At 38.7% G+C, this 22,649-nt stretch overlaps 1 protein-coding gene across 3 annotated transcripts in view; it reads right to left on the reverse strand.

Moving 5' to 3' along the window:
- The window catches only part of MORN1 (MORN repeat containing 1), a 130,324-nt gene that overhangs the window by 84,554 nt on the left and 23,121 nt on the right, over positions 1–22,649 (reverse strand). For all 3 annotated transcript variants that reach the window (XM_030537661.1, XM_030537660.1, XM_030537662.1), the window contains 4 exons: positions 12,409–12,505; positions 9,363–9,473; positions 7,022–7,145; positions 4,587–4,777 (listed from right to left, as the gene is read on the reverse strand). In XM_030537661.1, the coding sequence (XP_030393521.1) occupies positions 4,587–4,777; positions 7,022–7,145; positions 9,363–9,473; positions 12,409–12,505 (523 nt within the window). The remainder of the gene's footprint in view (positions 1–4,586; positions 4,778–7,021; positions 7,146–9,362; positions 9,474–12,408; positions 12,506–22,649) is intronic.

The raw sequence follows: 22,649 nt of genomic DNA on the forward strand, positions 1-22,649 counted from the left end.
AAGACAAGTATAAAAAGACATTCAGTGAAAATGAAGGGGGGGCAAATTCAAAACCAACAAAAGGAAATACTTTTTCACAAAATGTGTAATTAGACTGTGGACATGACTGCCACAATACATAATGGAGGCCAAGACTGTAGCAGGATTTAAGAAAAGGAATTAGACATTCAGGGTATGTCTGTACTGCAGTTAAACCCCTAGTTAAAGCCCATAGCAGCCAAGACTGTAGCAGGATTTAAGAAAAGGAATTAGACATTCAGGGTATGTCTGTACTACAGTTAAACCCCTAGTTAAAGCCCATAGCAGCTGACTCAGGCTCGTGGGGCTTAGGCTAAGGGGCTGTTCAGTTCCAGTGTAGATGTTCAGGATCGGGCTGGAGCCCGAACATCTTCACCACATCTACACCACAATTAAAACAGTCCTTTAAGATCAAGCCCTGTGAGCCCAAGTCAGCTGACAAGGGCCAGCCTCGGGTGTTTAACTGCAGTGTAGACTTACCCTTATATGGCTAACAAGAGTAATCCTCTGCTCCCCTATTCAAACAAAAACAACAAACCCACCAAGACTTTTGGAAGGGATAAACCCCCTCATATTTAAGGGCATAAAGCACCCACTATAGGGAGGAGGAGGAACCGTCCTTGGAGTCAGGTCACCCCTAGAACAGCTGGTGCAGTCCACTTTTGGAGACAGGACTGGACACTGGTCTGATCCAGTCTGGCAATTCCTATGTTCCACTGTAAGGAGTGGACCTCTATGCTAGCAATGCTAATTAGAAATAGCTACCGTCAGGGCAGGCCCTGGGAATTTATTAACTATTATTAGTAATAATTATTATTATTACACACCTCTCTGCACTCATCTCTGCAGTATGTGGATCCTGCCTTGAGTGAATTCCACTATATGCTTCCCAGTCCACTGTTCTTTTCCCCACTTTTTTTAATAAACAAACAGTCTGTCATTGCAACATTTTTGCACTAAATTTATTATTAATTAACAAACAAATGCTGATCTGACTTATCTCTTTCATGCTTTTTCTTCCTTCTCTTTCTCCGATGTCTTCACTCCATTTTTTTATGTACCTTTTATACTATTTATCTTGGTGTCTCTTCTCTGGATCATTTCTCCCATACTTATTTTTCTATATTGTACAGTACTTGTTCCATGTCCTGCCATCACACTTTTCTTCTGTTGTGTATACTGCCCCTCAATCTCACCCATTGTCCTGCCCTCCTTTCTTTTCTCTTCTTCCTCAATTTTCCTAATCACTGACTCTCTTCCCCTAGTACCTCTCTCTTCTTTCCTGTCTGTCACATTCACAACCCACTCACAAGTTGGTGAAATTACACCAGGGCAGAATTGTCCCATTGTTTGTGTCTGTTTCTGCACACTCACGCAGATGGTGCTGCACAGGGTCACATCCAGTAGGTGTTCTTCTGAACCAGAAGAATTAAAAATTCATTTTCTTTTAAACAAAAGCCAAGATTCTGCAAATCCTGATGGGATCGCCCAAAACATGCTGATACCCCTATTTATGCTCAATCCAGCTTCTGCCCAAATGTGATCCTCCAATTACGGTTAAAGAAGAATAGAAAAGTGAATTGTTAATTATGGGTAGGCAGTAGGTAGAAGGATTATACCTTAATTAGACATAGTGAATGAAAAGGTTAGCTAAGGGAAAAGTCAAAAGTTCCCGGCCCATGCTAATGTCACCATAGCTCCAGATGGCATGTCTGCATAGCAGAATTCTGGGTAAAAGGGAGTGTGCCGTGCTCTGGAGATCCTCGCTGGTGTAATGGCCATACAAAGGGATCATTACAAACTGGTACAATTAAAGCAGCCCTCGGGCTGTTCCAATTTGAGCTGTGGCCCAAGAGCAGTCCCGGGATGAGGAGGTTAGGGTGGAAAGGTTGCTTAGAGTCACATTTGTCTCCCCCATGCCAGGCATGATAAGCTCTGCTTCAGTGAAGCTGAGCATTTAGCCCTCTCTCTAAAGAAACCGAAATCAGCTGAACTAGGTGCAAGACTTCCATCCATTCTGATGAAAAGAAAAGTGATGTGTGTTCTGTTGAGAGTGACTAAGGAGTTAAAAAAATACAATACTGTTACAATTCACACTTACAAGGATGGAGGAATCAGTCATCTACCTGACCCTCCCTCTGTGGTAGCCAACAGCCTGGATTATGCTTGTAGCAGGAAAGCTGTTAGTTACAAATATTGTAGTAGGGATTTCAACTCCAGACTCTCTCTGCTTCAATGTCCCATGAAAGGGAAAAAATATTTTTACCTATGACCTGAAAATTCACTAATCAAATGGCCCGGAATGAGCCAGCAAGAGTGAGACACATTTGTTTAATAACCCTAATCTTGTGGTGATAATTTAACATTAGTTCATGTGGTAAATAAGGATTCTTCTTCATTATCAATATTTACTTTGGTGAGTTAAAAAACAAATGACAAAAAAAATTGCACAAAGTAGTGATTTTTGAAAACCAGTGTCACACACAAGCTGGGGCTATCAAAATAAACCTCTAAGATAGATGGTGTTTATTTTGTTTTTTCAACTAACTCGTAACTACCACCAGCTTTGTTACTCCACTGACCATATTAAGATGCAAATCATGTATTTACAATGTATCAAGTTATATGGGAGGATTTAATATCACTGTTCACAATAAACTGCCGTGATTAAACTTTGATTCAACTCCCAAGTCTCAGCATTAGGCTCCCATGAATAATTCCAAGAATAATAGGGTGGTAAAGCAATACCAGCATGTTTATAAAGAAAGTGTTAGTTCAATTGTTACTCCCTGTCCTGTAGGAAAATGGAATAACAAGCTAAGTATTGAATATATATATTATATAGGATGAACATGCAACTACAACTTACTGTGCTATAATTCCTTCAAGAGGTAATGAGATGGACAAGAGGACGTTAGGGCATTAGCATAGGACTTAGGACTTCAAGTCCCTAATCCATCATAGACTTCCTGTGTGACCATGGGCAAGTCACGTAGCCTCTCTGGGCCTCAGTGCCCCAACCATACAATGGAGATAATAGCACTGCCTACCTCACAGGGGTATTGTGAGGATAAATACCGTAAAGACTGCGAAGCACTCAGACACTATGGTAATGGGTTCCATTTAAATACCTTAAATAGAAGTCTTACACCCCAAGAACCGTACATGATTTCTCCAGTAGACTAATTCAAATTACTGTCATGTAACTCCATATTTTCCTATTTTAATTTTATTTATTTCATAGACCTAATATTTAAAAACAACAAGCAACTTTCCCTCTCTCTGTTCTGTGTACTCTCATCCCTCCTAAATTCTGATGAAATGGCTCCCCTTGAAATGCACCCCTTGTGGTGGTATGTGAAGTGCCATCCACAAGAAAGAGGGATTTTTCCAATTGAATGAACTGTATGAGATTCATACATGCATTCACAGATGGTAGGACACAGCAGTGAACTATTTGTGAAGCTTTTTACATTTGATAATTCATTTTATTAACACAAGAGTCTGATGTATGAAATGGTCAGGAAAGATTAAGGGAAATCTGACCAACAGAGTTGCCAACTCTGGTGATTTTATATGAGTCTTGAGCTATTTTATGTTTTTCTTAAAGCCCTGCCTCCTAAAACTGGGTGATTATGTGAAAATCTCAATTTTCACTTTCTAAAAAGGAGAACATTCTAATCCTTATAATTACAAAGTAAAGCTTGAAGATATAGACCCTAATTTCTCAAACCCAGCAGGCAAATAAAAGGATCCCAAATTTACTATTTTTTAAATCTCATGACTTAAGACAACATGAGATTGAGAATACTGGACTGTGGTTCTATAGCCTCAAAATAGGCTCTCAGGTTAAAGCTTGTTGGCCATTTCCCAAAAATCCATACACCACATATTGCAAGCAACAAGGACAAAACTGAGAGGGGAAAAAATGAAACATATATTTCTACTTAAAAGGTGTTTATCTTAAACTGATTTCAATTAATTAAAAATATCTTAAAGGGGCTAGAAGCTTTAAGATCCAGCACATCCATTCTTGCTGAAATTGGCACTTTCACTTTACTCAAGACACTGCATCTGCTGCATTTGAAGTCACAGAATGAAAGTTGTTACTGGAGATGGGCTGAACCAACACCAACGCCTCTGAATGCTGGCGGTGGGAGAGAGGGTCAAAATTCTGGATTCACATTTACATTTCATGGTTTAGGCCCATCTTTCATTCTACCACAGTGAGTGAACTTAGATTGTCTAAGTGATTGTTGCAGCTCCTTTATCTAATTCATTGTGAACCAGTGTGTTTTGACTGAACAAAATAACTGAAGTAGAAGCTTTGGAGAAGAGGTTGTTTTTTATAAAACAGAAATTAAATGTTTCTATGAAATTTATTCCATTTATTATAAGAAAGTCAGTGGAAATCACTTCTCCTGTTAAAATGCTTTGAGAGCCACCTATTTGCATTACAAAAGCTGTCTCCTATTTTTTTGAGTTGTTTTACTCCTGTGTAAAGATACTTTTTGTTTCTCAGTTAACTAAAAAGCTGAGCAGTTGACTAATCCATTATCTCTACTCACCATCCTCGGTGCTAGGGGCATCTCTCATTCCAAGCAGGGTGTCTGATTTGGATTCTGGCTCTATATCTCCCTTAGGGATTGGTAAATCAGCCAGTGCAAATCCAGATTTGCCAGATATAGGGACAGCAGCTTTCACTTTCCAGCTTCCAGACACAGCATCCATCAAAGGATAGCTAATACACTCAAATCCACTGTGAAAGAAAATAGGGTTGACATTTTATTTTGCTTGTGCTGATAGGTTTTAAGATTTTAATAAAATAATCCAGATATAATATGGAATTTACCATCAGGGCCATAAAATATCCAGTGAATGAAAGTTACAGCTGTGTATGTATATTGTGATATATACAACATAACATACAGTACTGAGAAACTAGCTGATGTCCCAAAACTTTAGTCTATCTCATTTTGTCAGCAAACAGTGTAGCCCTAAACCTTTGTACACCAAGTTTATTTTGGTTACTTATCTCATGTCTGTCAGGTCTTGGTGAACTGGTACACAAAATCACAATGATGACCTGTCCTGATAATCATCATAATATGATTAAAACTGAGCAACTTGAAAGAAAATGTTTATTGTGGATTACATTTCATGTCGTAGAGTGCTGCTGAGAGTAAAGATTTTAAGTGTTTAGTTAGATAAAAGATATTGAGTAATATTTTCTCCTATGGTCAGCCATTACCCATGAGGGAGAATAGAGAAATATGTTACTCTACAAAATATGTTGAGCAATATGTTGGCTGGGATTTTCAAGGGAGTCAAGGGTTCAAACCACTTCAAATTTCAATGGGAACTGGGTGCCAAACTCACATAGGCTCTGAAAATCTCAGTCATGAATCCTGATTTAGGATCCTAAATATGCAGGCTGATTTTCAAAAGTAGCTCCCATTAACTGCAATGGGAGGTGCTGGTTGATCTGCACTTAGAAAAATCATATCACTTATTTAGGATCCTAAATTGGGATTTAGAAGCTTAACTTTAAGGCTCCTGTTTTTGAAAATCGTGGCTGTTATATTTTCATAGTTAAGGAATCCCTTGATTGAGCAGCTATAATTTACTATTTAAAAAAAAAATCCTCTCAGACAAAGGACTCCATGTCATGTTTTGACGGAAACATACTTAAACAACCATGGGCAACATTTTCAAAAACATAGCAATGTTAGGGGACTTACTTTTTTAAAGAAAGTACAGCACATGCACGTTTATTGTAAAAACAATGAACTTTCAGTGGCAGCCATGATTTACCAATCTTTGACAGAGCCAGCTGTTAAAGACCATTTTAAAGACCATAGTCAGTGAAGTATCAGAGGGGTAGTCGTGTTAGTCTGGATCTGTAAAAGCAGCAAAGAGTCCTGTGGCACCTTAAGACTAACAGACGTACTGGAGCATGAGCTTTCGTGGGTGAATACCCACTTCGTCGGATACACAGTCAGTGACTATGGAGAAACAAACTATCCAGTGATCAGAACACATGCTTGGTTTAAAACAAAACTGTCACAAAGGATAAAATTTTCACAGTTGTCTAAGTGATTTAGGAGGAGTCACTTACAATGGAATTAAGGGTTTGTCTACATAGGAAAGTTTTACCAGTTATATCAGTAGAACTTTGTCTATTTAAATTCGCACCTTAGTTTAAACACCTTTCCCATGCAGACAACATTTTAGGCGCCTAAGTGCCTAATTTATTTCTGAAAATGGGGCTTAGGCTTGACACTTACTCAATATCTTTTTTCTACCTCATCAGTAATATTTGTAGAATTTAATGTCTGAAGAACAAAATGGCTTCTTTCAAAATACTGTATCACGAAATACTGGCAAAGTAATTCAGATATACAAGGGAAAAAAGAATAAAGAAGATCTACCCCAGGATTCTCACACTCAATGTCAATAAAGATTGCAGTAATGTACAGGGCTGCCCAGAGGATTCAGGGGGCCTGCGGCAAAGCAATTTCAGGGACCCGTTCCATAAAAAAAATTTGCAATACTATAGAATACTATATTCTCGTGGGGAAACCTGTGGGGCCCGGGGCAAATTGCCCCACTTGCCCTCCCATCTGGGCAGACCTGGTAATGTAAGAGGGAATATAGTCAGAGTTTATGAAAAGAATTAGCCTTATCACCCAGGGTCATGAGCCAAAGGCCACTGAAGGCAATAGGATTCTTTCTACTGATTTCAATGAGGTTCCCAGTGCCTTCTGGAAGTGACAGGCTTGGGAGGAAGAGGAGAAATTCATAGAAAGTAAGTGGTGATGGCACAAGAAAATTCCAAGAATCTGGCTTGAACTAGATGATAGGTCAAGTACTGCAAGGAAAAGTCTGCACCGATACACAGGAAAAACACCAATGAGTGACTGCAAGACATTTAGTCACTGCACCTTGTGTATTATTCATGAGAAAAAACTTCATGAAATAGATTTTTCCACACACTACATACAAAGGGGTTTTCACTGGCTTCCTTTCAACTTCTTCAATTAACTTGAATAAGCTGGTAGAAGAACTTGCTGGAATTTGATGGTTTTTGACTCCAGCCCAGATCTCCAAAAGTCGACCATTCTCATCTTCCCATCAAAAGAGAAACAGGAAAAATAAACAATTAAAATTTAATAACTGTGCAGTAAAAAATTGAAATATTTGTTGCAATTGCACAATATCATCTTACAAGTTTATGCAAAATTTCAGAATCAACCACTGAGTAAAAACACTCTCATCATACTTGTTAGCAAGGATGGTAATAAAACCTAGTGTTTTGTCAAACAGACTAGTGGTCAGTGGTGTTCAAAAAGAAAAATATATGATGAAGGAAGAAGAAAATATTTTAAAAAATTAAGATTTAAGTGTAAGAAAATCTCTAGGAAATCAGAATCTACATGAGAGAATAATCCAGTGTTATGTTCTTGCTTCTCTTTCTTTGTATCTATTTCAGTCATGATCTAATAATATCTTTGATTAATACTCCATTAATATTTCTTGCTCATTCATTTCAATTGTTAATCCATAGCCTTATACTGTTTATTTGGAAAATCAAAATGGTGTGTCTTTCCATCTTTCAGCTGCTGAGTCTGTTCCTTCAATGTTGTGGTTTCCTTTTGTGATGTGTTGATATTAATTGTAATACAGTTTTCTTCTGACAGAAAAAAATAGATAGTCTGGTAAAAACTAGGGCCAAATTCTGTGTGGGCTTAATTTCACAGAAGTTGAAGCCAAATACTAGTCCAGTGGCAAGGTGGGAAAAATTATACTTTCTGTAGTTCAGCATCCAAAGAAAGCAGATTGAGAAAAGTAATGATCAGAGGAACCCCAGCAGTCGCCGAATCCCTTGCAAAATTTCAAAGAAACATGCATAATTCTGCAGAGGCCTTAGGTACTCAAAGTTTCCAACCCTCATGTAGATGAAGCTTGCCAAGAGTCTTCTTTTACTACGCCACGCAAACAACAGAGCTAAAACTGTCATTTATACTTTCAGTTGAGAGATCACAACTTGAAAGCCAGCTTGTCTTCTCAGCAGGCTGGAACTGAGTTTGTGCTCATCATTTCCAATAAAGGCAAATATGGGGAATAAATATTTCAGTTTCCTTGAACATTTTCTGTTCAAATTGTGAGAAAAAGAACAAAGATATAGTTTAACCTTTCCAGAGGATTCATTTTAAATAACCTCCTCTGATTTGTATTTTTGAAAAGCTATAACAAAGCTGTCACATTTTCTGAAATACTTATCTAGGTACATTCATTTAACTCCACAATGCTGTGGATAGCCTTGACTTCCACAGAAATGATTTTAAATAGAAGGTTACAAAGACCAAGTGAGTTTTAACTGTCAACAGGAAGGTTTTCTTTTCTGAATACAGAATTTAAATGAATGCATTGATTGTGAGAGGGCATAGATTGACAGCACTGGAAAATGACGTCTTCCCCCTCTGCAAATAAAAGTACAGTACAAACTTTATCCCTTCTAATTTATCCTAACATTGACCTGGAGAGAACCCTTCTAGGATTGAGAAGAGAGTTTTGTCTCTATTCAATCCCTCACCTTTCTGCTAAGACTGCCAACAAAGAGACCAGTTAAATGTTCTCTAAATATGGGATTGAGACCATCAACTCATGTACACAGGCCACAAACAAGCTGTCAGATGCTTATAAATTTTGGTCATTAATGACCTGGATTTAACTGTGAAAAATTGTATCCCTTTATTAATCTCCTTAACACAACAGTCCCACATTGTGCATGATTCTAACTATAATGACATTCCGCTTTGAGATTTTGAAATAAGACTACAGAATTATGTGCACATATAATATTAAGTATGGAATTCAGAAATGAAGTAAAATTCATAAATTTTTAAGGACATTGACAGATTTTTTTGATCAATCTATCAAACATTTCATTTCTTGAGATGTTACCAGTATGATAACATTGCCTATTGCATAGATTACTTACATATAATTGTTTTCTGAAAGTAGGATGTGTATAGATTCTGTGTGCAGATGTGTGTACATTTGTACCTTTGGGTCATGTGCAATGACTTCTGTGGCAAGATATCAGAAGTACAGCACACCCCAAATTTAAAAGGTTCCACGAACTATTTCCTTTTAGGCGGCAGCCACATACCTGAGTGGTACAAGGCAAAATTATAGGCCTCATAAAAGACCTTGAACAAAAATTATCATAACTGTCAAAGGAAAATTTAATTTAATGCCATGTTTTGGTATTTTCATTCTCTATTTATAATTGTGAAACATTTTTATATGGCAGAAAATATCTGTAAACATGTTCTTACATTCACAAACCTCTCCTTCTTCATTCTGTAGCTGGACATGAAGAGTGATAGCAGACCCTTGGATTACATCAATAACTTCTGGGCCCAAAATTACTATCTTCTTTGCTTGAGCTGCAACATTACATATATTTGAGTTCTTCTCTTATTAATAGACAAAGTGCTCTCCCTCCTTCAAAGAACCATTGCTCTGGAGCATCTTTTATGATTTTCTCTCCTAAACAGATTGATGAATTGCTGGTAGTAGACCTTAGGCATCAATAGCCTTACAAACTGCTTATACTTTCATTCTAGATCTTCTTCTCATTGGTGGTATTAAAGATGAGCCCCTATTTAAGCAATCCCTTTAGTGGATATAGGCCAAACAAAATGTGCAGAAACCGGGTGTGCGCGCCTTGGATCCTAATCTAACTCCTATTGAAGTCAATGGGAGACTCCATTTGTTTCCACAGGACGTGGATCAGCTAGTATTGCTCCAAAGATGGTTACCTTGATTCCCAGAAGCCACAACTTCAGATCCCAGGGAGGATAATTTAGCACTTCATCCGTCAGAAATAGAGGCACTGAGTTCCATTAAATTTTCTGCGTGTGATAATTTCAGATGAGAACTTTCAGATTAAATGGTTTTATCTTTGTGTCCTAAGTCAAAAGTTTCCTTCCCCACCTTCACTGAGCTGTGCTTTGTACCACTGACTGCCTCCTTCCATCACAGAGATTGATGCATTTTAGTAATGTTGTTTATATATCATTTGTGAAGAACTTTGGGATTATGTGGAAAGCACAATTAGAAAGCCGAGTTGTGATTTTTGCACTAATGAACAAATATGTCAGTGGATCAGATATCAATCTGAAAACTGGAATGATAGTTGTCTAGGCTCTGTTTTGTTTACAATGCTTGTTATGAGACTGTATCATAAGAGACAACCTTCCACCAGGAGGGGAATAGGTAGGTGACCCTTGTTGCTCTTTTCTAGCTCTGATTTTTAGGAGTGGATTAACCTTGTGTCAGTTTCAGATTCCTCGAAAAGTGAACAATATTAATGTGCATTTCACAGAGTCAAGGAATTAAACCAATCCTTTTCCATTTTACATGCATCCAGGATTATCCTGGCTAGAGGTATTAAAATGTATAACTACATGGAAGGGCCATGTATACTATTTTTTCCTATCTATACACTCAACTAAAAATTTCATCCAAGCTTTTATCATCTCAGGTTTTGATTATTGCAACATCCTTCTCTCTGACCCTGACAAATTCAGCCTTGCCCTGCTCAGATACATTCAGAATGGTGCTGCAAAGATCATTTCCTCCCCGTGGTGCTTTGACCATCTCCCCTCTCATTGCATCCTTCCTCTGCCTCTCTCATCTCTACGGCTTCAAACATAAGCTACTTCTTCTTCACTTTCAGTGTCCTTCATGGCCTAACCCCACCATGCCTATCATCTCCCATTCAGTATGAAGATGTCAACTGCCTCTGATTGGTACTGTGCCAGTTTTCATCATTCACTTTATAATTTTCTAGCAAGCAGCTTAACGCTTTATCTCATGCTATTTCTCGTGTGGGAGACACCTTCCATAAACATCTGCAAAACTAACTCATTATCCCTTCAAAACTCTCCTTAAAACTCTAATTTTCCATGATGCCTACAAAAAACTTGACAACATTAGACTGCTGGTGTGCGGAGACAATCGTGCTGACTAAAACTGTCTCATATTTTCCTTAAATTTCCTCTTCTGTCTGTTACCTATGTGTTGTCTCTTATCTCAGACTGCAAAGTTTTTGGGACAGACACTGTCTTTTTGTTCTGTCTTTGTACAGTGCCTAGGACACTGGGGTCCTGCTCCATGACTCGGATTCATAGGAAGTATGGTAATACAAATGATAATAATTCTACAAATTACAGTATCCTGCTTATTCTCATCCACCAAGCCATTTCAGATTTCTTTCATGCTGCCCCCCACATGGAACACCTTCCCCAAACAGCTCCAATACGCCACTAAATTGTCCTCTTCAAATTCTTTCTTAAAACCTACTTCTTGTATGATATTTACAACTAATACCAGAAGGGTTGAGGAGCAATCAAGTATAGATGATGTGTACCTTTGAAAATGCTGAGAAGTCAAAAGCTGGATGAGTGATCAAAGGGGATTCTAAGGTGTTGTAACTATGCTTCACACAAGAGATGCTTTCCTCTACCCTAGATCTTCTTCCCTTTCCATTGCAAAATGAGTCATGGAGATAATTCTGGAACTCTTTCTAGAGGTCTGACACCATAAGCCATGTGCCTCTCCTGTGCCATATCCAGTCCTCAGCTAGAAGAGGAGGCTAGCCTGACTCATGATCTTTGAAAGAGAAAAATGGAGAAATTCTAAGGGTCTTCTCTTCCCAAACAGTTCTTCTAATTTCATCTTCCATCCAGCCCTAACATTCTATTAGGTTTTCAGCAAATACATCTTCTTACATATTGCAACAACCATTTCCAGTTTGGAAACCATGATAGATTTTAGAACATAATGTATCAGAATTTATTGGAAATATAGCACTTGATCTTCTAGTTAATTTTTATCTAGGGCAGTTTGTGAAACAGTATAGAAAGCAGCCAGGAATATGCTGAATAATTAACCGTGGAAGAGATTAATTTCAAGTTGTGACCTCTGCTTTCTGAGCAGGACAATTTAATACTTGTTTTTTAAACTTATTATGTTATTATTTTTGTGAATAAAGTAACAGCCTTTAACTCCAGAAACGTACATGAGATTTGCTTTAAAATGAAAAGAGCACATTTTTCTTCAAAAAAGATTTCAAAGTAACATTTTATACTTCATTGTGGCTCTGTTTAACTTGAATTAATAGCTTCCCCCCCACACACATACGAATGTGCCACTCAAACAGCTACGCTTTCTCTCTTATGAACTACATGTTCCAGGAAAACTGAGTGCACAGAGGAGGCTAACACTATAGCCAGATCATATTAATCAACAGAGAGACAGCCAAAGCATTATGTTGAAGTCTTGTTAATAACTGGATAGCATAATGAATGAACGTACCAGCAGGGTAGCCATTGATCCACAGTCCATCATAGATGACACCAGAACAATGAATTTCAGTGCCCTGTCCATTGAACACATCATTTCTCCACTGTCCCTTCAAATAGAAACACATTGATTTCAAATTTGCAACACAGGCTACTTTATATCGAAGGGATTATTCCAGAGGGTTCTCATTAGCCAAGTGGGTGGCCCTCAAGGTTCTTTATAAATACCCTTCCAACAATTGTGTGAACATGTTGAATGGGGACCACACAACAGTCGAGGATTATGTGGCACTCCACAATACACCCTCTAAAGAAAAAGAATCCAGCATTTCTTGCCAAAGGTTTGTTACAGTGGGGCGCCATTATCAGAGGTGCTTCTGTGAAGAAATTACATTGCACTTAAATGCAGAGAATGAGTTACTACTTGGCACATGCAGAATGACGCACCATTTCCTATACAGATTGTGAAGAGTGATATACTGGGACAAATTCAATCCCAAAAATTTCAGTGATGTACATCACTGCTGAATTTGGCCCAAGATATATAATATTATACACAAAGAAAAATGACGTTTGCAAAATCAAGCACTCAAAAGTCAGGGAATGCCAGAACTGAGCTGCTGTGCAACCGTAACTGGGCCCCTGGTATGCATGCCTTATGATAAAATCTTTAATTGCAAGACCAGATATTATTTTTCCCACAGGACCTCTGTCACTTTCAGCAACAGGAACTTTGAGATTCACAGCACAAAGTAACTGTATTAGGCTGTCATCTTCTGTGTGGACCAGCACTAGAGGGGTATGAGAGACAGACACCCTCTTCTAGTGGCTTTCACAGCTATTTGCTGACAATAGAAGAATGGTGAGACAGTCTGTCATAGGCAGGGGAGCAGGAACTCACACTTACAACACACACAGACAACCAAAAGTTTAAGTGTGGGAAGTGAAGTAGTACTTCTATAATATTTGCCAATAGCTATATGTAGCGTTAAAAAAAAATAAAAAAAGAGCGAAAGTATGTGTTTCAGGCTCTCTCCTGCTCTATGGCATTGACTCCTTAAACTTAACAGGGTGTTAGGAGCTGGAGAATAAACATGTTTTAAAGTCTCACATGATCTCATTTCTGCTATGCTGATCTACTGCAAATTAACATTTATTTTACGGCAGGTTGTTCAATTTCTGGTTCTGCTGTATGATAAATGGAGGCTGCACAAAACAAAGTGCTACTATAACTCTAAATTTGTCTAAGCCACCTTCAAATTCCAGATGGATTTAGAGGTTAGAATTCTTCCACTCTTTCCACCTTTAGCAACTAATATCCAAATTAGAGAACAAGAGCGACCAAGCACAGGCTGTTAAAAACAGTTCTGCAGAAATATGTTTCTGCAGCAACTCACTTTATTCTAGTTTTCCACTCATTATTTTAAAGCATTCCATGGAAATAATTTGAAAACAATTTGCTTCAGAGTATAATTGTTAGAAAGCATGGAGTGAAAGTTTCATAATGGACCGGATGGCAGGCTCTTCTGTTGTCCCACCCTATTCTCAGGTGTTGAAACCCTGCAAGGCGATGCCAGCTTATTTTTGTTGATTCGTTGGTGGCAGGTGCAATTCATTAACTCCATTTGGGACAGACAGGTGGGAGTAGCTCTTTGAACAAATAACTGGGTTTTTGCACAGAGAAATTTCAGTGGAGAAACTACAGGGATAGTCATTCTTGAAGAGAAAGCTTAAGTTTATATATTTGTTAACATTAGCTGAGTTACCAACAACTACAGATATCAGGAAGGAAGTACGTTTGGACTAAATACAGTCTATGTATATAAACTGTATGTATATATTGTATATAGAGCAAGGTAAACCTGCTTGCTATATACAAATGTAGTTATCAGAGCTGTAGTTCTGGGCCTGATTCTGATTCCTTACTCACACTGAGTAACACTTTATTTCACAAGTAGTCCCACTGAAATCAATGGGACTATTTATGCAGTAAAGTACTATAGAAAAGGGGTCAGCAACCTTTCAGAGTGCTGTGCTGAGTCTTCATTTATTCACACTAATTTAAGGTTTTGCATGACAGTCATACATTTTAACATTTTTAGAAGGTCTCTTTCTATACGTCTATAATATGTAACTAAACTATTGTTGTATGTAAAGTAAATCAGGTTTTTTAAATGTTTAAGAAGCTTCATTTAAAATTAAATTAAAATGCAGAGCCTCCCGGACCGGTGGCCAGGACCTGGGCAGTGTGAGTGCCACTGAAAATCAGCTTGTGTGCCGCCTTTGGCACACGTGCCATAGTTTGCCTACCCCTGCTATAGAACATGAGTTAGAATGTGACTCTTTGCTCTTGTATAACCAGTGCCTCTCTTCCTATAGTTAAAATAATCAGCTCAAAGAAAAGATGTAGCAATCATTTTTAAATGCTGAATATGCCAAAAAAATCTACTTCTTAGCACGACAACATTTAAAATGGTGCTCACACTTCTAAACATTCACTAATATGAAAGTATGAAAGATACCATACAGAAGTGAATTCAATCTCTGAAGCGGTACTGGGGAAACCCAGTAACTTCAGCACTGCTATGTTACTTTTAGGAGAGTTAAAGACCATGATTAACAGAAAAGCAAGGGAACATGTAGTCACTCAATAATGACAGAGGCCTATGGGGATTTGGCAATGATTCAGATTTAGTGTTTAGCCTTCAGAGGGAAAAGTTATTATTATTGCAATATAAATGTATAGCAGAATAAATCATTTTAATTGTAAAAGTGCGGAGAGGGAGAAAATGAGATTAGAGGGAAGAGATAATACTATGCAGTGGACTCTTCTGAAAAAATCTCACCATTTCTATCAGCAGTGTAGTTCCACCCCAGGCAGTGATGATGGTAACTAATGTAATCACACTATGAGCAGGCATTGCCATTTTCACAATGGTGTCATCTACACCTGCTCTGAGGAAGGTTGGATAACACAGTCAGTAAAATGTCAGTCAGCCAGCCACTCCGTGCTAGACTAAAGTAACCGCTACTACCAGCAGAGCTCAACTGGTGATAGCAATGGTGGGAAATCTGAAGTTGGTTTATTGTGATGTACTGAAATAATAGGAGACTTATCTTACTGTACTACATGCAAGTGTGCCATTGTGATGGGGTGTTCATCCCACGCATGCTGGTAAAGAGCTAATATGAGAACCCAATTAACCTTCCTGCTCACACCTGAAGGGTGGGCTAGGCCAAATTAGAGAGAGCCCAGCTGGGGGAGAACAGGGCTTGTTTCATAAAGATCCAGCTGAGGGAGCAGAGAGTTCTTCCCTCTGTCTGGTATGCAACCTGAAAGAAGGCTGAGAAGGGCAGCAGAGCAGTCATGCTACTCCAAGGGTAAGCTAGAAGGCTGACTGGAGACACAGGCCCTGAGGAGATGTAACCTCTCTCAAGAGAGAGAATGAGTGTGCCAGCCCCTGGAGAGTGGAGTTGTCAAAGGCATAGGAGCTTGAGACAAGGCATGGGGGTAAACTGTAGTGGATGAGGTACAAGTATGAGGAAGAGGTGAACAGCTGAGCCCAGCTTGTTTGAAGGTTTGATTTTTGTTTACATTTCTTTTGGACTTTGGTAGAGGATTCTGTGGCCTGGAAAGGAGCATGACTCAGCAAAGTGGTCTGGCTGGAAGGCTTGGACAATCTTATGGCTGAAGTAAACCAATGGATAGTAGGAGGACACTGAGACACAACTTGCTGCAGTGCAACAGCCATCCAGGAGGGAGTGTGCTGGGGCAGCAACTTTGTCATAGCCATAGAGTTCTTTTATGTATGCCTTTTTCCAGCAGCTACCAACAAGTAAGATTTTAAAACTTAAAAAAAAAAAAAGTGAAAGTTGCAGGATATCTAACCGTTCTTATGGTCCATCATCCTCACCCATAAAGGTGCCTGCCCACTTTTTACCAACAGCCCCAGTGGCCTAATGGATAAGGCAATGGCTTTCTAAGTTAGAGACCGTGGGTTCAAGTCCCATATGTGGTGAAAAACTACTTTCTACCAACAGTCACAAGTGCTCTGTGTTTGGGTTACTCCCTTTGCTAGGTAGTTAAGCCATCTCTTTCTTTGATTTGCCTTCAACCTCTCCTTGGCACACTTCCTTGCATCATCCTCTCTTCCAGATGGCATAAGGATAGGAGATAAGTGTTGCTAAAAGTTGCTTAGCAATGCAACACATGCAAGGTTTGGAAATGCTGACGTTCACAGAAGCGCCATCCACACATCACGTGCTGTTAAGGACAGCCAAGAGCGTGAACAGCCGGAGCCACAGAAGGGCCCTAAGGAAAACAGCCACCAGACAGCAAGAGAAGGGAGCAAGAGGAAGAAAGAGAAATGACCACAAGTTTCCAGACATGGGCTATATTGTGTTTGTTTTTGTTGCCTTTTTGTTTGTAAGTAAAACTCACTGTTCATTGATCTCAACAGGTAGCTCTGCTTTTTAATTTTTTTAATTAATTTTTTTAAATTATTTTTTAAACACTAAGACCATTTTTGGTATCATTTCCATCAGTTTGCGGAAACCAAAAAATAAACAAAATAGTTCCTGGTTAAAAGTAAATGATTATCAGGGATAATATTTCTCAGTTAACTATCAGATGAAGAAGGGCCCTTATCCTGCTCAGTCAGTAGTATCCAGAATTACAATCTGATATTTTTATAATACCATCAAAGTTTTTTTTGAAGTTCAAACTGAATGTATTCATATGAAATCTATTTTAAATGGAAGTAACATATGTTTGATAAGTAGATAAGAACATTTAGCACTTGTACAGAGTAACATTTCCACAGCACCATGTTATAACATTAATCCTCATAACATCCTTGTGAAATAGGTGTCACCCCCATTTTATGAATAGGGAAACAGAGACACAGAGAGGTTAAGAGATCTGCCCTAATGCACAACTCAGAAATAGCTAGCTCCCATTCAACAAAACTTAATCAATAGCAGAATAATTGCACTAGTGTTTTTCTACTTGGGGCAGTTGAATGTTATATAGCATCCTCACTGACAGCAAATTTTGATTAATGTGCAGATTTTCTGTTTTGATCTAGGAATTTTTTTATTTTTGATACTAATTCTTTTCTGCTGTGGTGGAAAGGTATCTGCTTATGAATAACGAAAAGGGGTTTTCAATGAATCTGAAGAAACAAGTACTTTAATTTTTTATTTCAGGAAGCAATTTCCAGTTAATTGATGGTGTTTCCATTTCTAAATGAGTAGCTATTATACTATTATTATAATTAATTTTGGTTACTTCAGTCTCATCTTGTATGCTACTGACAGTATATTATTTCCATATGATCTAATTTGATTGATAAAAGCCCAAACATCTCCATTATCAAGCTTCAATCCATTGATGAGACATTTTCATTTGTATAGGAGTTTTCTTATTCAATAGGCTAATATTTCTTTTGCCATTCAAACAATGATTGAAGGATGCATTGCATTAAATGATTGTCATTAGGGGCCAGGTACCCAGCTGGTGTAAATTAGTGTAGCTACATGGAAGCATGTAGAGCTACAGCAGTTTATACCAACTGCATATCTGGCCCTATGTTTGGATACTTCATGATTTATTGTACCTATCTTCCTCTTCTTACAAGCTCTGTTTGACAGAATGTTATAATTTATCCACAACAATTCCAAGACCTCCACTCTTAGTAGTAATTGATTAATAGCAAAAAGTTTACAATGTTTCATTTTTCCCAGGTGTCAAATAATAACGGCATATCATCCTAGAAAATTATTTAAGTTAAATTAGATGATAAAACTGTTCAATGTCCATTTACCAAGCAAGATATCAAAGTTTCAACTGCATTTCACCTTCCATGAAATAAGCAATGTACACAATATTCCTTGTATTTAAAAATCAATAACTATGGGCTGGGGGGGGAAAGGAAAATACATCATTGACATCTTCTCTACAGACTTGGCAGACTCCCCACCCAGCTCTCAATATAGAAAACATTTTAGTGTCCAAAACTCAATTCCCTTTCCTGAGGTTTTAACTTAAACATCTGCCGTAAACTTTGTATCTTAAGTTTCCTTCTTAGCTGGCTGTTCTAGAGGTTTTTCCCTGCAGGAGCACCTGTCTCACACGCTGGCCCCTGTCTGGCTTCAAAGACTCTCCACAGTTGATCTTCCTGAGTTGGAACTAATGAGACCTGACTGCTAGGTTGAGTAAGCAAAATAGCTTTTCTTCTCTGGGTAAAATATCCTGTCACAATGCAAAATATTTATCGTAAGTCCTCATCCTAATCTATTGTATGGTATATACAAGTTTGAGTGAACTGAAGGAAGGGGGTAAGGAAAGAGCTTTTCTTGGATTACTGGTCTGTATTCTGACACAACTATTATTGGTTACACCCTCCTACTGGCATATTCTTGTGAATATTGCATTATGCACATGCCTTTGATTCTAACATAAGGTCACGGAGCATTAGAGAGACTGCACATTCATAGGTTTGGAAAGTGTCAGTGAACACTGTTGGCAGTACTGGAATACAAATAATAATAAGTTATATTCATGAGTGAAGCAATAGCCAGTGATGCCAACAGCAATTTCAATTTTTATTTACTTAAAAATGCATTGCTACTTTTCCACTGCTGACATTACTGATCTAGGTTGTTCTAATTGCACTCATCATTATGTTACCTTAGTGTCAAACTGGGGATGAGTTTTTACTGTATCTATACATTCTCAGTTTTCCACAGGAATGTGGTATAAATCAGAACTATTGAAATCTGGTAATTTAAATATCAACCAATTAAACTTAAAGAATCTGTATAATTACTGAGGCTATTACTCTTTAAAACAGATAATGAAACTCAAACGGATCTTAGAAAAAACATTGCAGGTGAAAAAGCCCATAAGGCTAGCCACCTGGTTAGCGTAGTTAACAGGTGTATCAAACAACAGGCCTTCCTCTGGGAAAGAAGACAAACTAAACTCAGCCAAAACACACACACAATCAGCAACAGGGACAGAATGGAACACAGCATCTGCTTACTGGGACCTATGCAGCCACCAAAGAACAGGAATCATAGGTAAGAAACACTTTTCATGTGGAAAAAGAAATGCTTTAGTTCGTTAATCCATGCAAACTTCATATGTATTTCATTAGATTGTCTCCCAATCTCAACTGCGTCCACACAGTCACATGTTCAAATTGAATTCATAAGAATATAGGTCAATGATGGGAACTTTTATGCCTTAAAGCTTTCAATGCTCTAGTCTCATTATAGATTCTTCAGTATTCCAGTTTAGTTCCTGTACTCTTACCTCTTGGCAACATTCCTCCCCCAGTGTGAAATTAGTTTTTTATGGTTATGCAGATGATAACCTGAGTTATTTTGCCATTAACAGCTTCCTCCATTACTGTAGTCTTAACTACTGCTTGTTCACCTGATGTTTAATCAAACTGTTGGCTGAGATAAACATTTTTGAAAAATCCAAATGTGCTACCAGCAGATTGACCTACTTACTAATTTCTCTCCTTCCAAGGATTGTCCAAAAGGAAATCTAGCTGTTGTGTTATTACAGATCAAAAACGCAGAGCACAGATACACCAAATGTAGCGTCCGTGCCCTTATTCAATCTGTTCGACACCTCAAAAATACTGCCATGTAGAAGTGCTTCCTCTCGTATACTAAAGATTGAAACATTTGTCCATGCACTTATTTTCCTAAATTGGTTATTTTATGACTGGGCTGATTTGGCTTCTTAGATCCACTCTCCACTCAGCTTCTTCAAAATATTGTCCCAATAAGGACCATAACCTTTCAAAAGCAACCTAGAGAGCCCACCATCTTCATGAGTAAAGCTGTTGTGTGCAAACTGGGTAAAGTCCTAGATAACTTGCAATAAATAAAGCTTGTGTACACAAGAATTTTGAATGCCCAAAGACTATGCCAGGAAAATGTACATGCACAAGCTTTCATGGGCAAAACAGAGGCTTGAGATTCCCTGTGCTTGATACAGATAACAAGATTTGTTTAGCAGCATGACTGGCTTTGAATCTTTTCATTACCTGTACACAGTCTCTGATTAGGTTTTGCAAAACATAATTGCTCATTTTTTTTACAATTCACATCTTGTTTAACTCTTCTGGTTTTTAAGTGTGTATTCAGCATAGCAAGAGCTGAGCTGTTATTGTATCACGATACTATCTTCAAACTGTTGGGGCACAGCCTGCCTTTAGATATCTCAACATTCTGAGAGTAAATTTGACCTCAAGTTCTTCAGTCCTTGCTTCCAGCAGCAATTACAAAAATATCTGAAGACTAGGTTTTTCCGTCTGCTTTCCTAAATTATCTTAACCATATTGTTGGCAGTTTTCTTCCTGGAAGGCATTAAAATACATTATATAAGAGGTGCTACATATGATGAGTAACTGATCTAAGAATATTCAACCCCCATAATTTTTAATGTAAATAACTACAACACAAGTTAATTTTGCATTAACTGCCTAAAATATTAAATAGTGGAAAAATATTTGCTGCAGATTTTCTATACACCTTCAACAGAATCTGTCAAAGGATAATATGTTGAAGCAATTTAGACAAGAGATTTTCTTCACATGACAAACTGAATGTTCATCTCTAGTTTGCCTAGCCCAAAAAGATTAGTTGTAATGTGGAATGAACAGGATGGTGAGGTTAAGGCAGAGGCGAAAAAAATAAGAGAAAGCTCACGGTTTAACAAATGGCACTGTAAGATGTGCAGAGAGGCTTCTAGCTGGGACAGTTCCTATTGACTCTGTCAGTAGGGAAATTCTTTTCAGCTTGCCTGGAAGTGCCATTTAATATACATCATAAGGGTCACTGAGTTGAAATGTGACTTGGTAACATTCAAGATGTACACACATAAAATTTACAAAGTGAGTGGTATATTCTGCTAGTTGTCTACATCTGCGCTAAAGCCTGGCCACTAGCTGACAGAGGCAAGAGATAGAAAGGATCCTCTCACCTCTGTAAGGTCACAATGGGTAGTCTTAAAATCTATCATCTATTTTTTCCAATGTGGAATGGAAGAGACAATGCCCACTGTAAACCTGGATGTTAAGTGAAACGTCAAAGCCAAAGACAATGGATAAGGGTGGGTCCACTAAGAGACATAGGCCTAAGTCCCATTTTTAGGCACCGGTCTGAGCCACAAAACTCACCTAATGCTGCAAGTGCCTAAACTCGGTTGGTGCCTAGGTTTTATTCCTCTGGGCATGTGTACTGCAGCCTCACCCTATCTTCTGCCTGAGTACGTATGCTGCGCCTCATGATAGGCAGTCTGATGCCTATCTCCTGCCTACACTCCAGCGTGATTCACAAACTGATAGAAAGGAATTCAGCTGCCCAAGTCACATATGGGCACCCAGCCTGGGAGGCAGCCTCTAAGCATCTCTATTGGATCAGGCCCCTCAGACACACACAAAACAGCCCAAGGAGTGGGGCAGAAGAACAGCAGCTCCCTTATAATCTTTAGCCCTGTGAATAGGGTACTCACCCAGGATGTGGGAGACACCTGGTTTGCATTCCACTGCCACCTCACCTCACCCCTGAAGGGGAGAAGGGTTTTGAACAGGTATCTGCTACCTCTCAGCTGTATGCGCTAATCACTGAGCTCTAGGGTATTCTGGGTGGGGCTCCCTCAGTCTCTTCTACTGAAGTTGTGCACTTAATCCTCAATTACTTGGGCAAGAGATCGTGTTAGAATGACTCTAAAACCTAGTGGGTAGGGCACTCACCTGAGAGGTAACAGATCCTTGTTCAAATCCCCTCTCTCCCTCAGGAGGGAGGTGACCTAGGAGTCTTCCACATCCTGGGTAAGTATTCTATCCACTAGACTAAATGTTATAAGGCAGCTTCTGCCCCTCTGCTGCCATAACTGTCAAACCCTGCACACAGTTTAGGTGGCCGAGTGCCTGTCTTCTCTCAGTTTCTGTATCACTAGCAGAGCTAGGAGCCTTCATGCAGTTTGGATTTAGCCATATATCTCCATGAGAGGAATGCAGGATCTCCCACTAGGTGGCTTCCCACTTAGCATGCTGGCTTTGATGACTGCAGTCTAAGGTACCTATCTCTCCATTCATTACAGGGAGTCTAGGTCCCTAATTTAGGCTTTGTGGATTGCAGTGTTATTCCTGTAATTTTTCTAGGCACCTAAAAGTTAGGCATCATGACACTCAATGTTGCAATACCTAAATCCCTTCATTGATCCCACCC

The sequence above is a fragment of the Gopherus evgoodei genome, chromosome 18 (assembly GCF_007399415.2).
Source record: "Gopherus evgoodei ecotype Sinaloan lineage chromosome 18, rGopEvg1_v1.p, whole genome shotgun sequence".
Lineage (NCBI taxonomy): Eukaryota > Metazoa > Chordata > Testudines > Testudinidae > Gopherus > Gopherus evgoodei.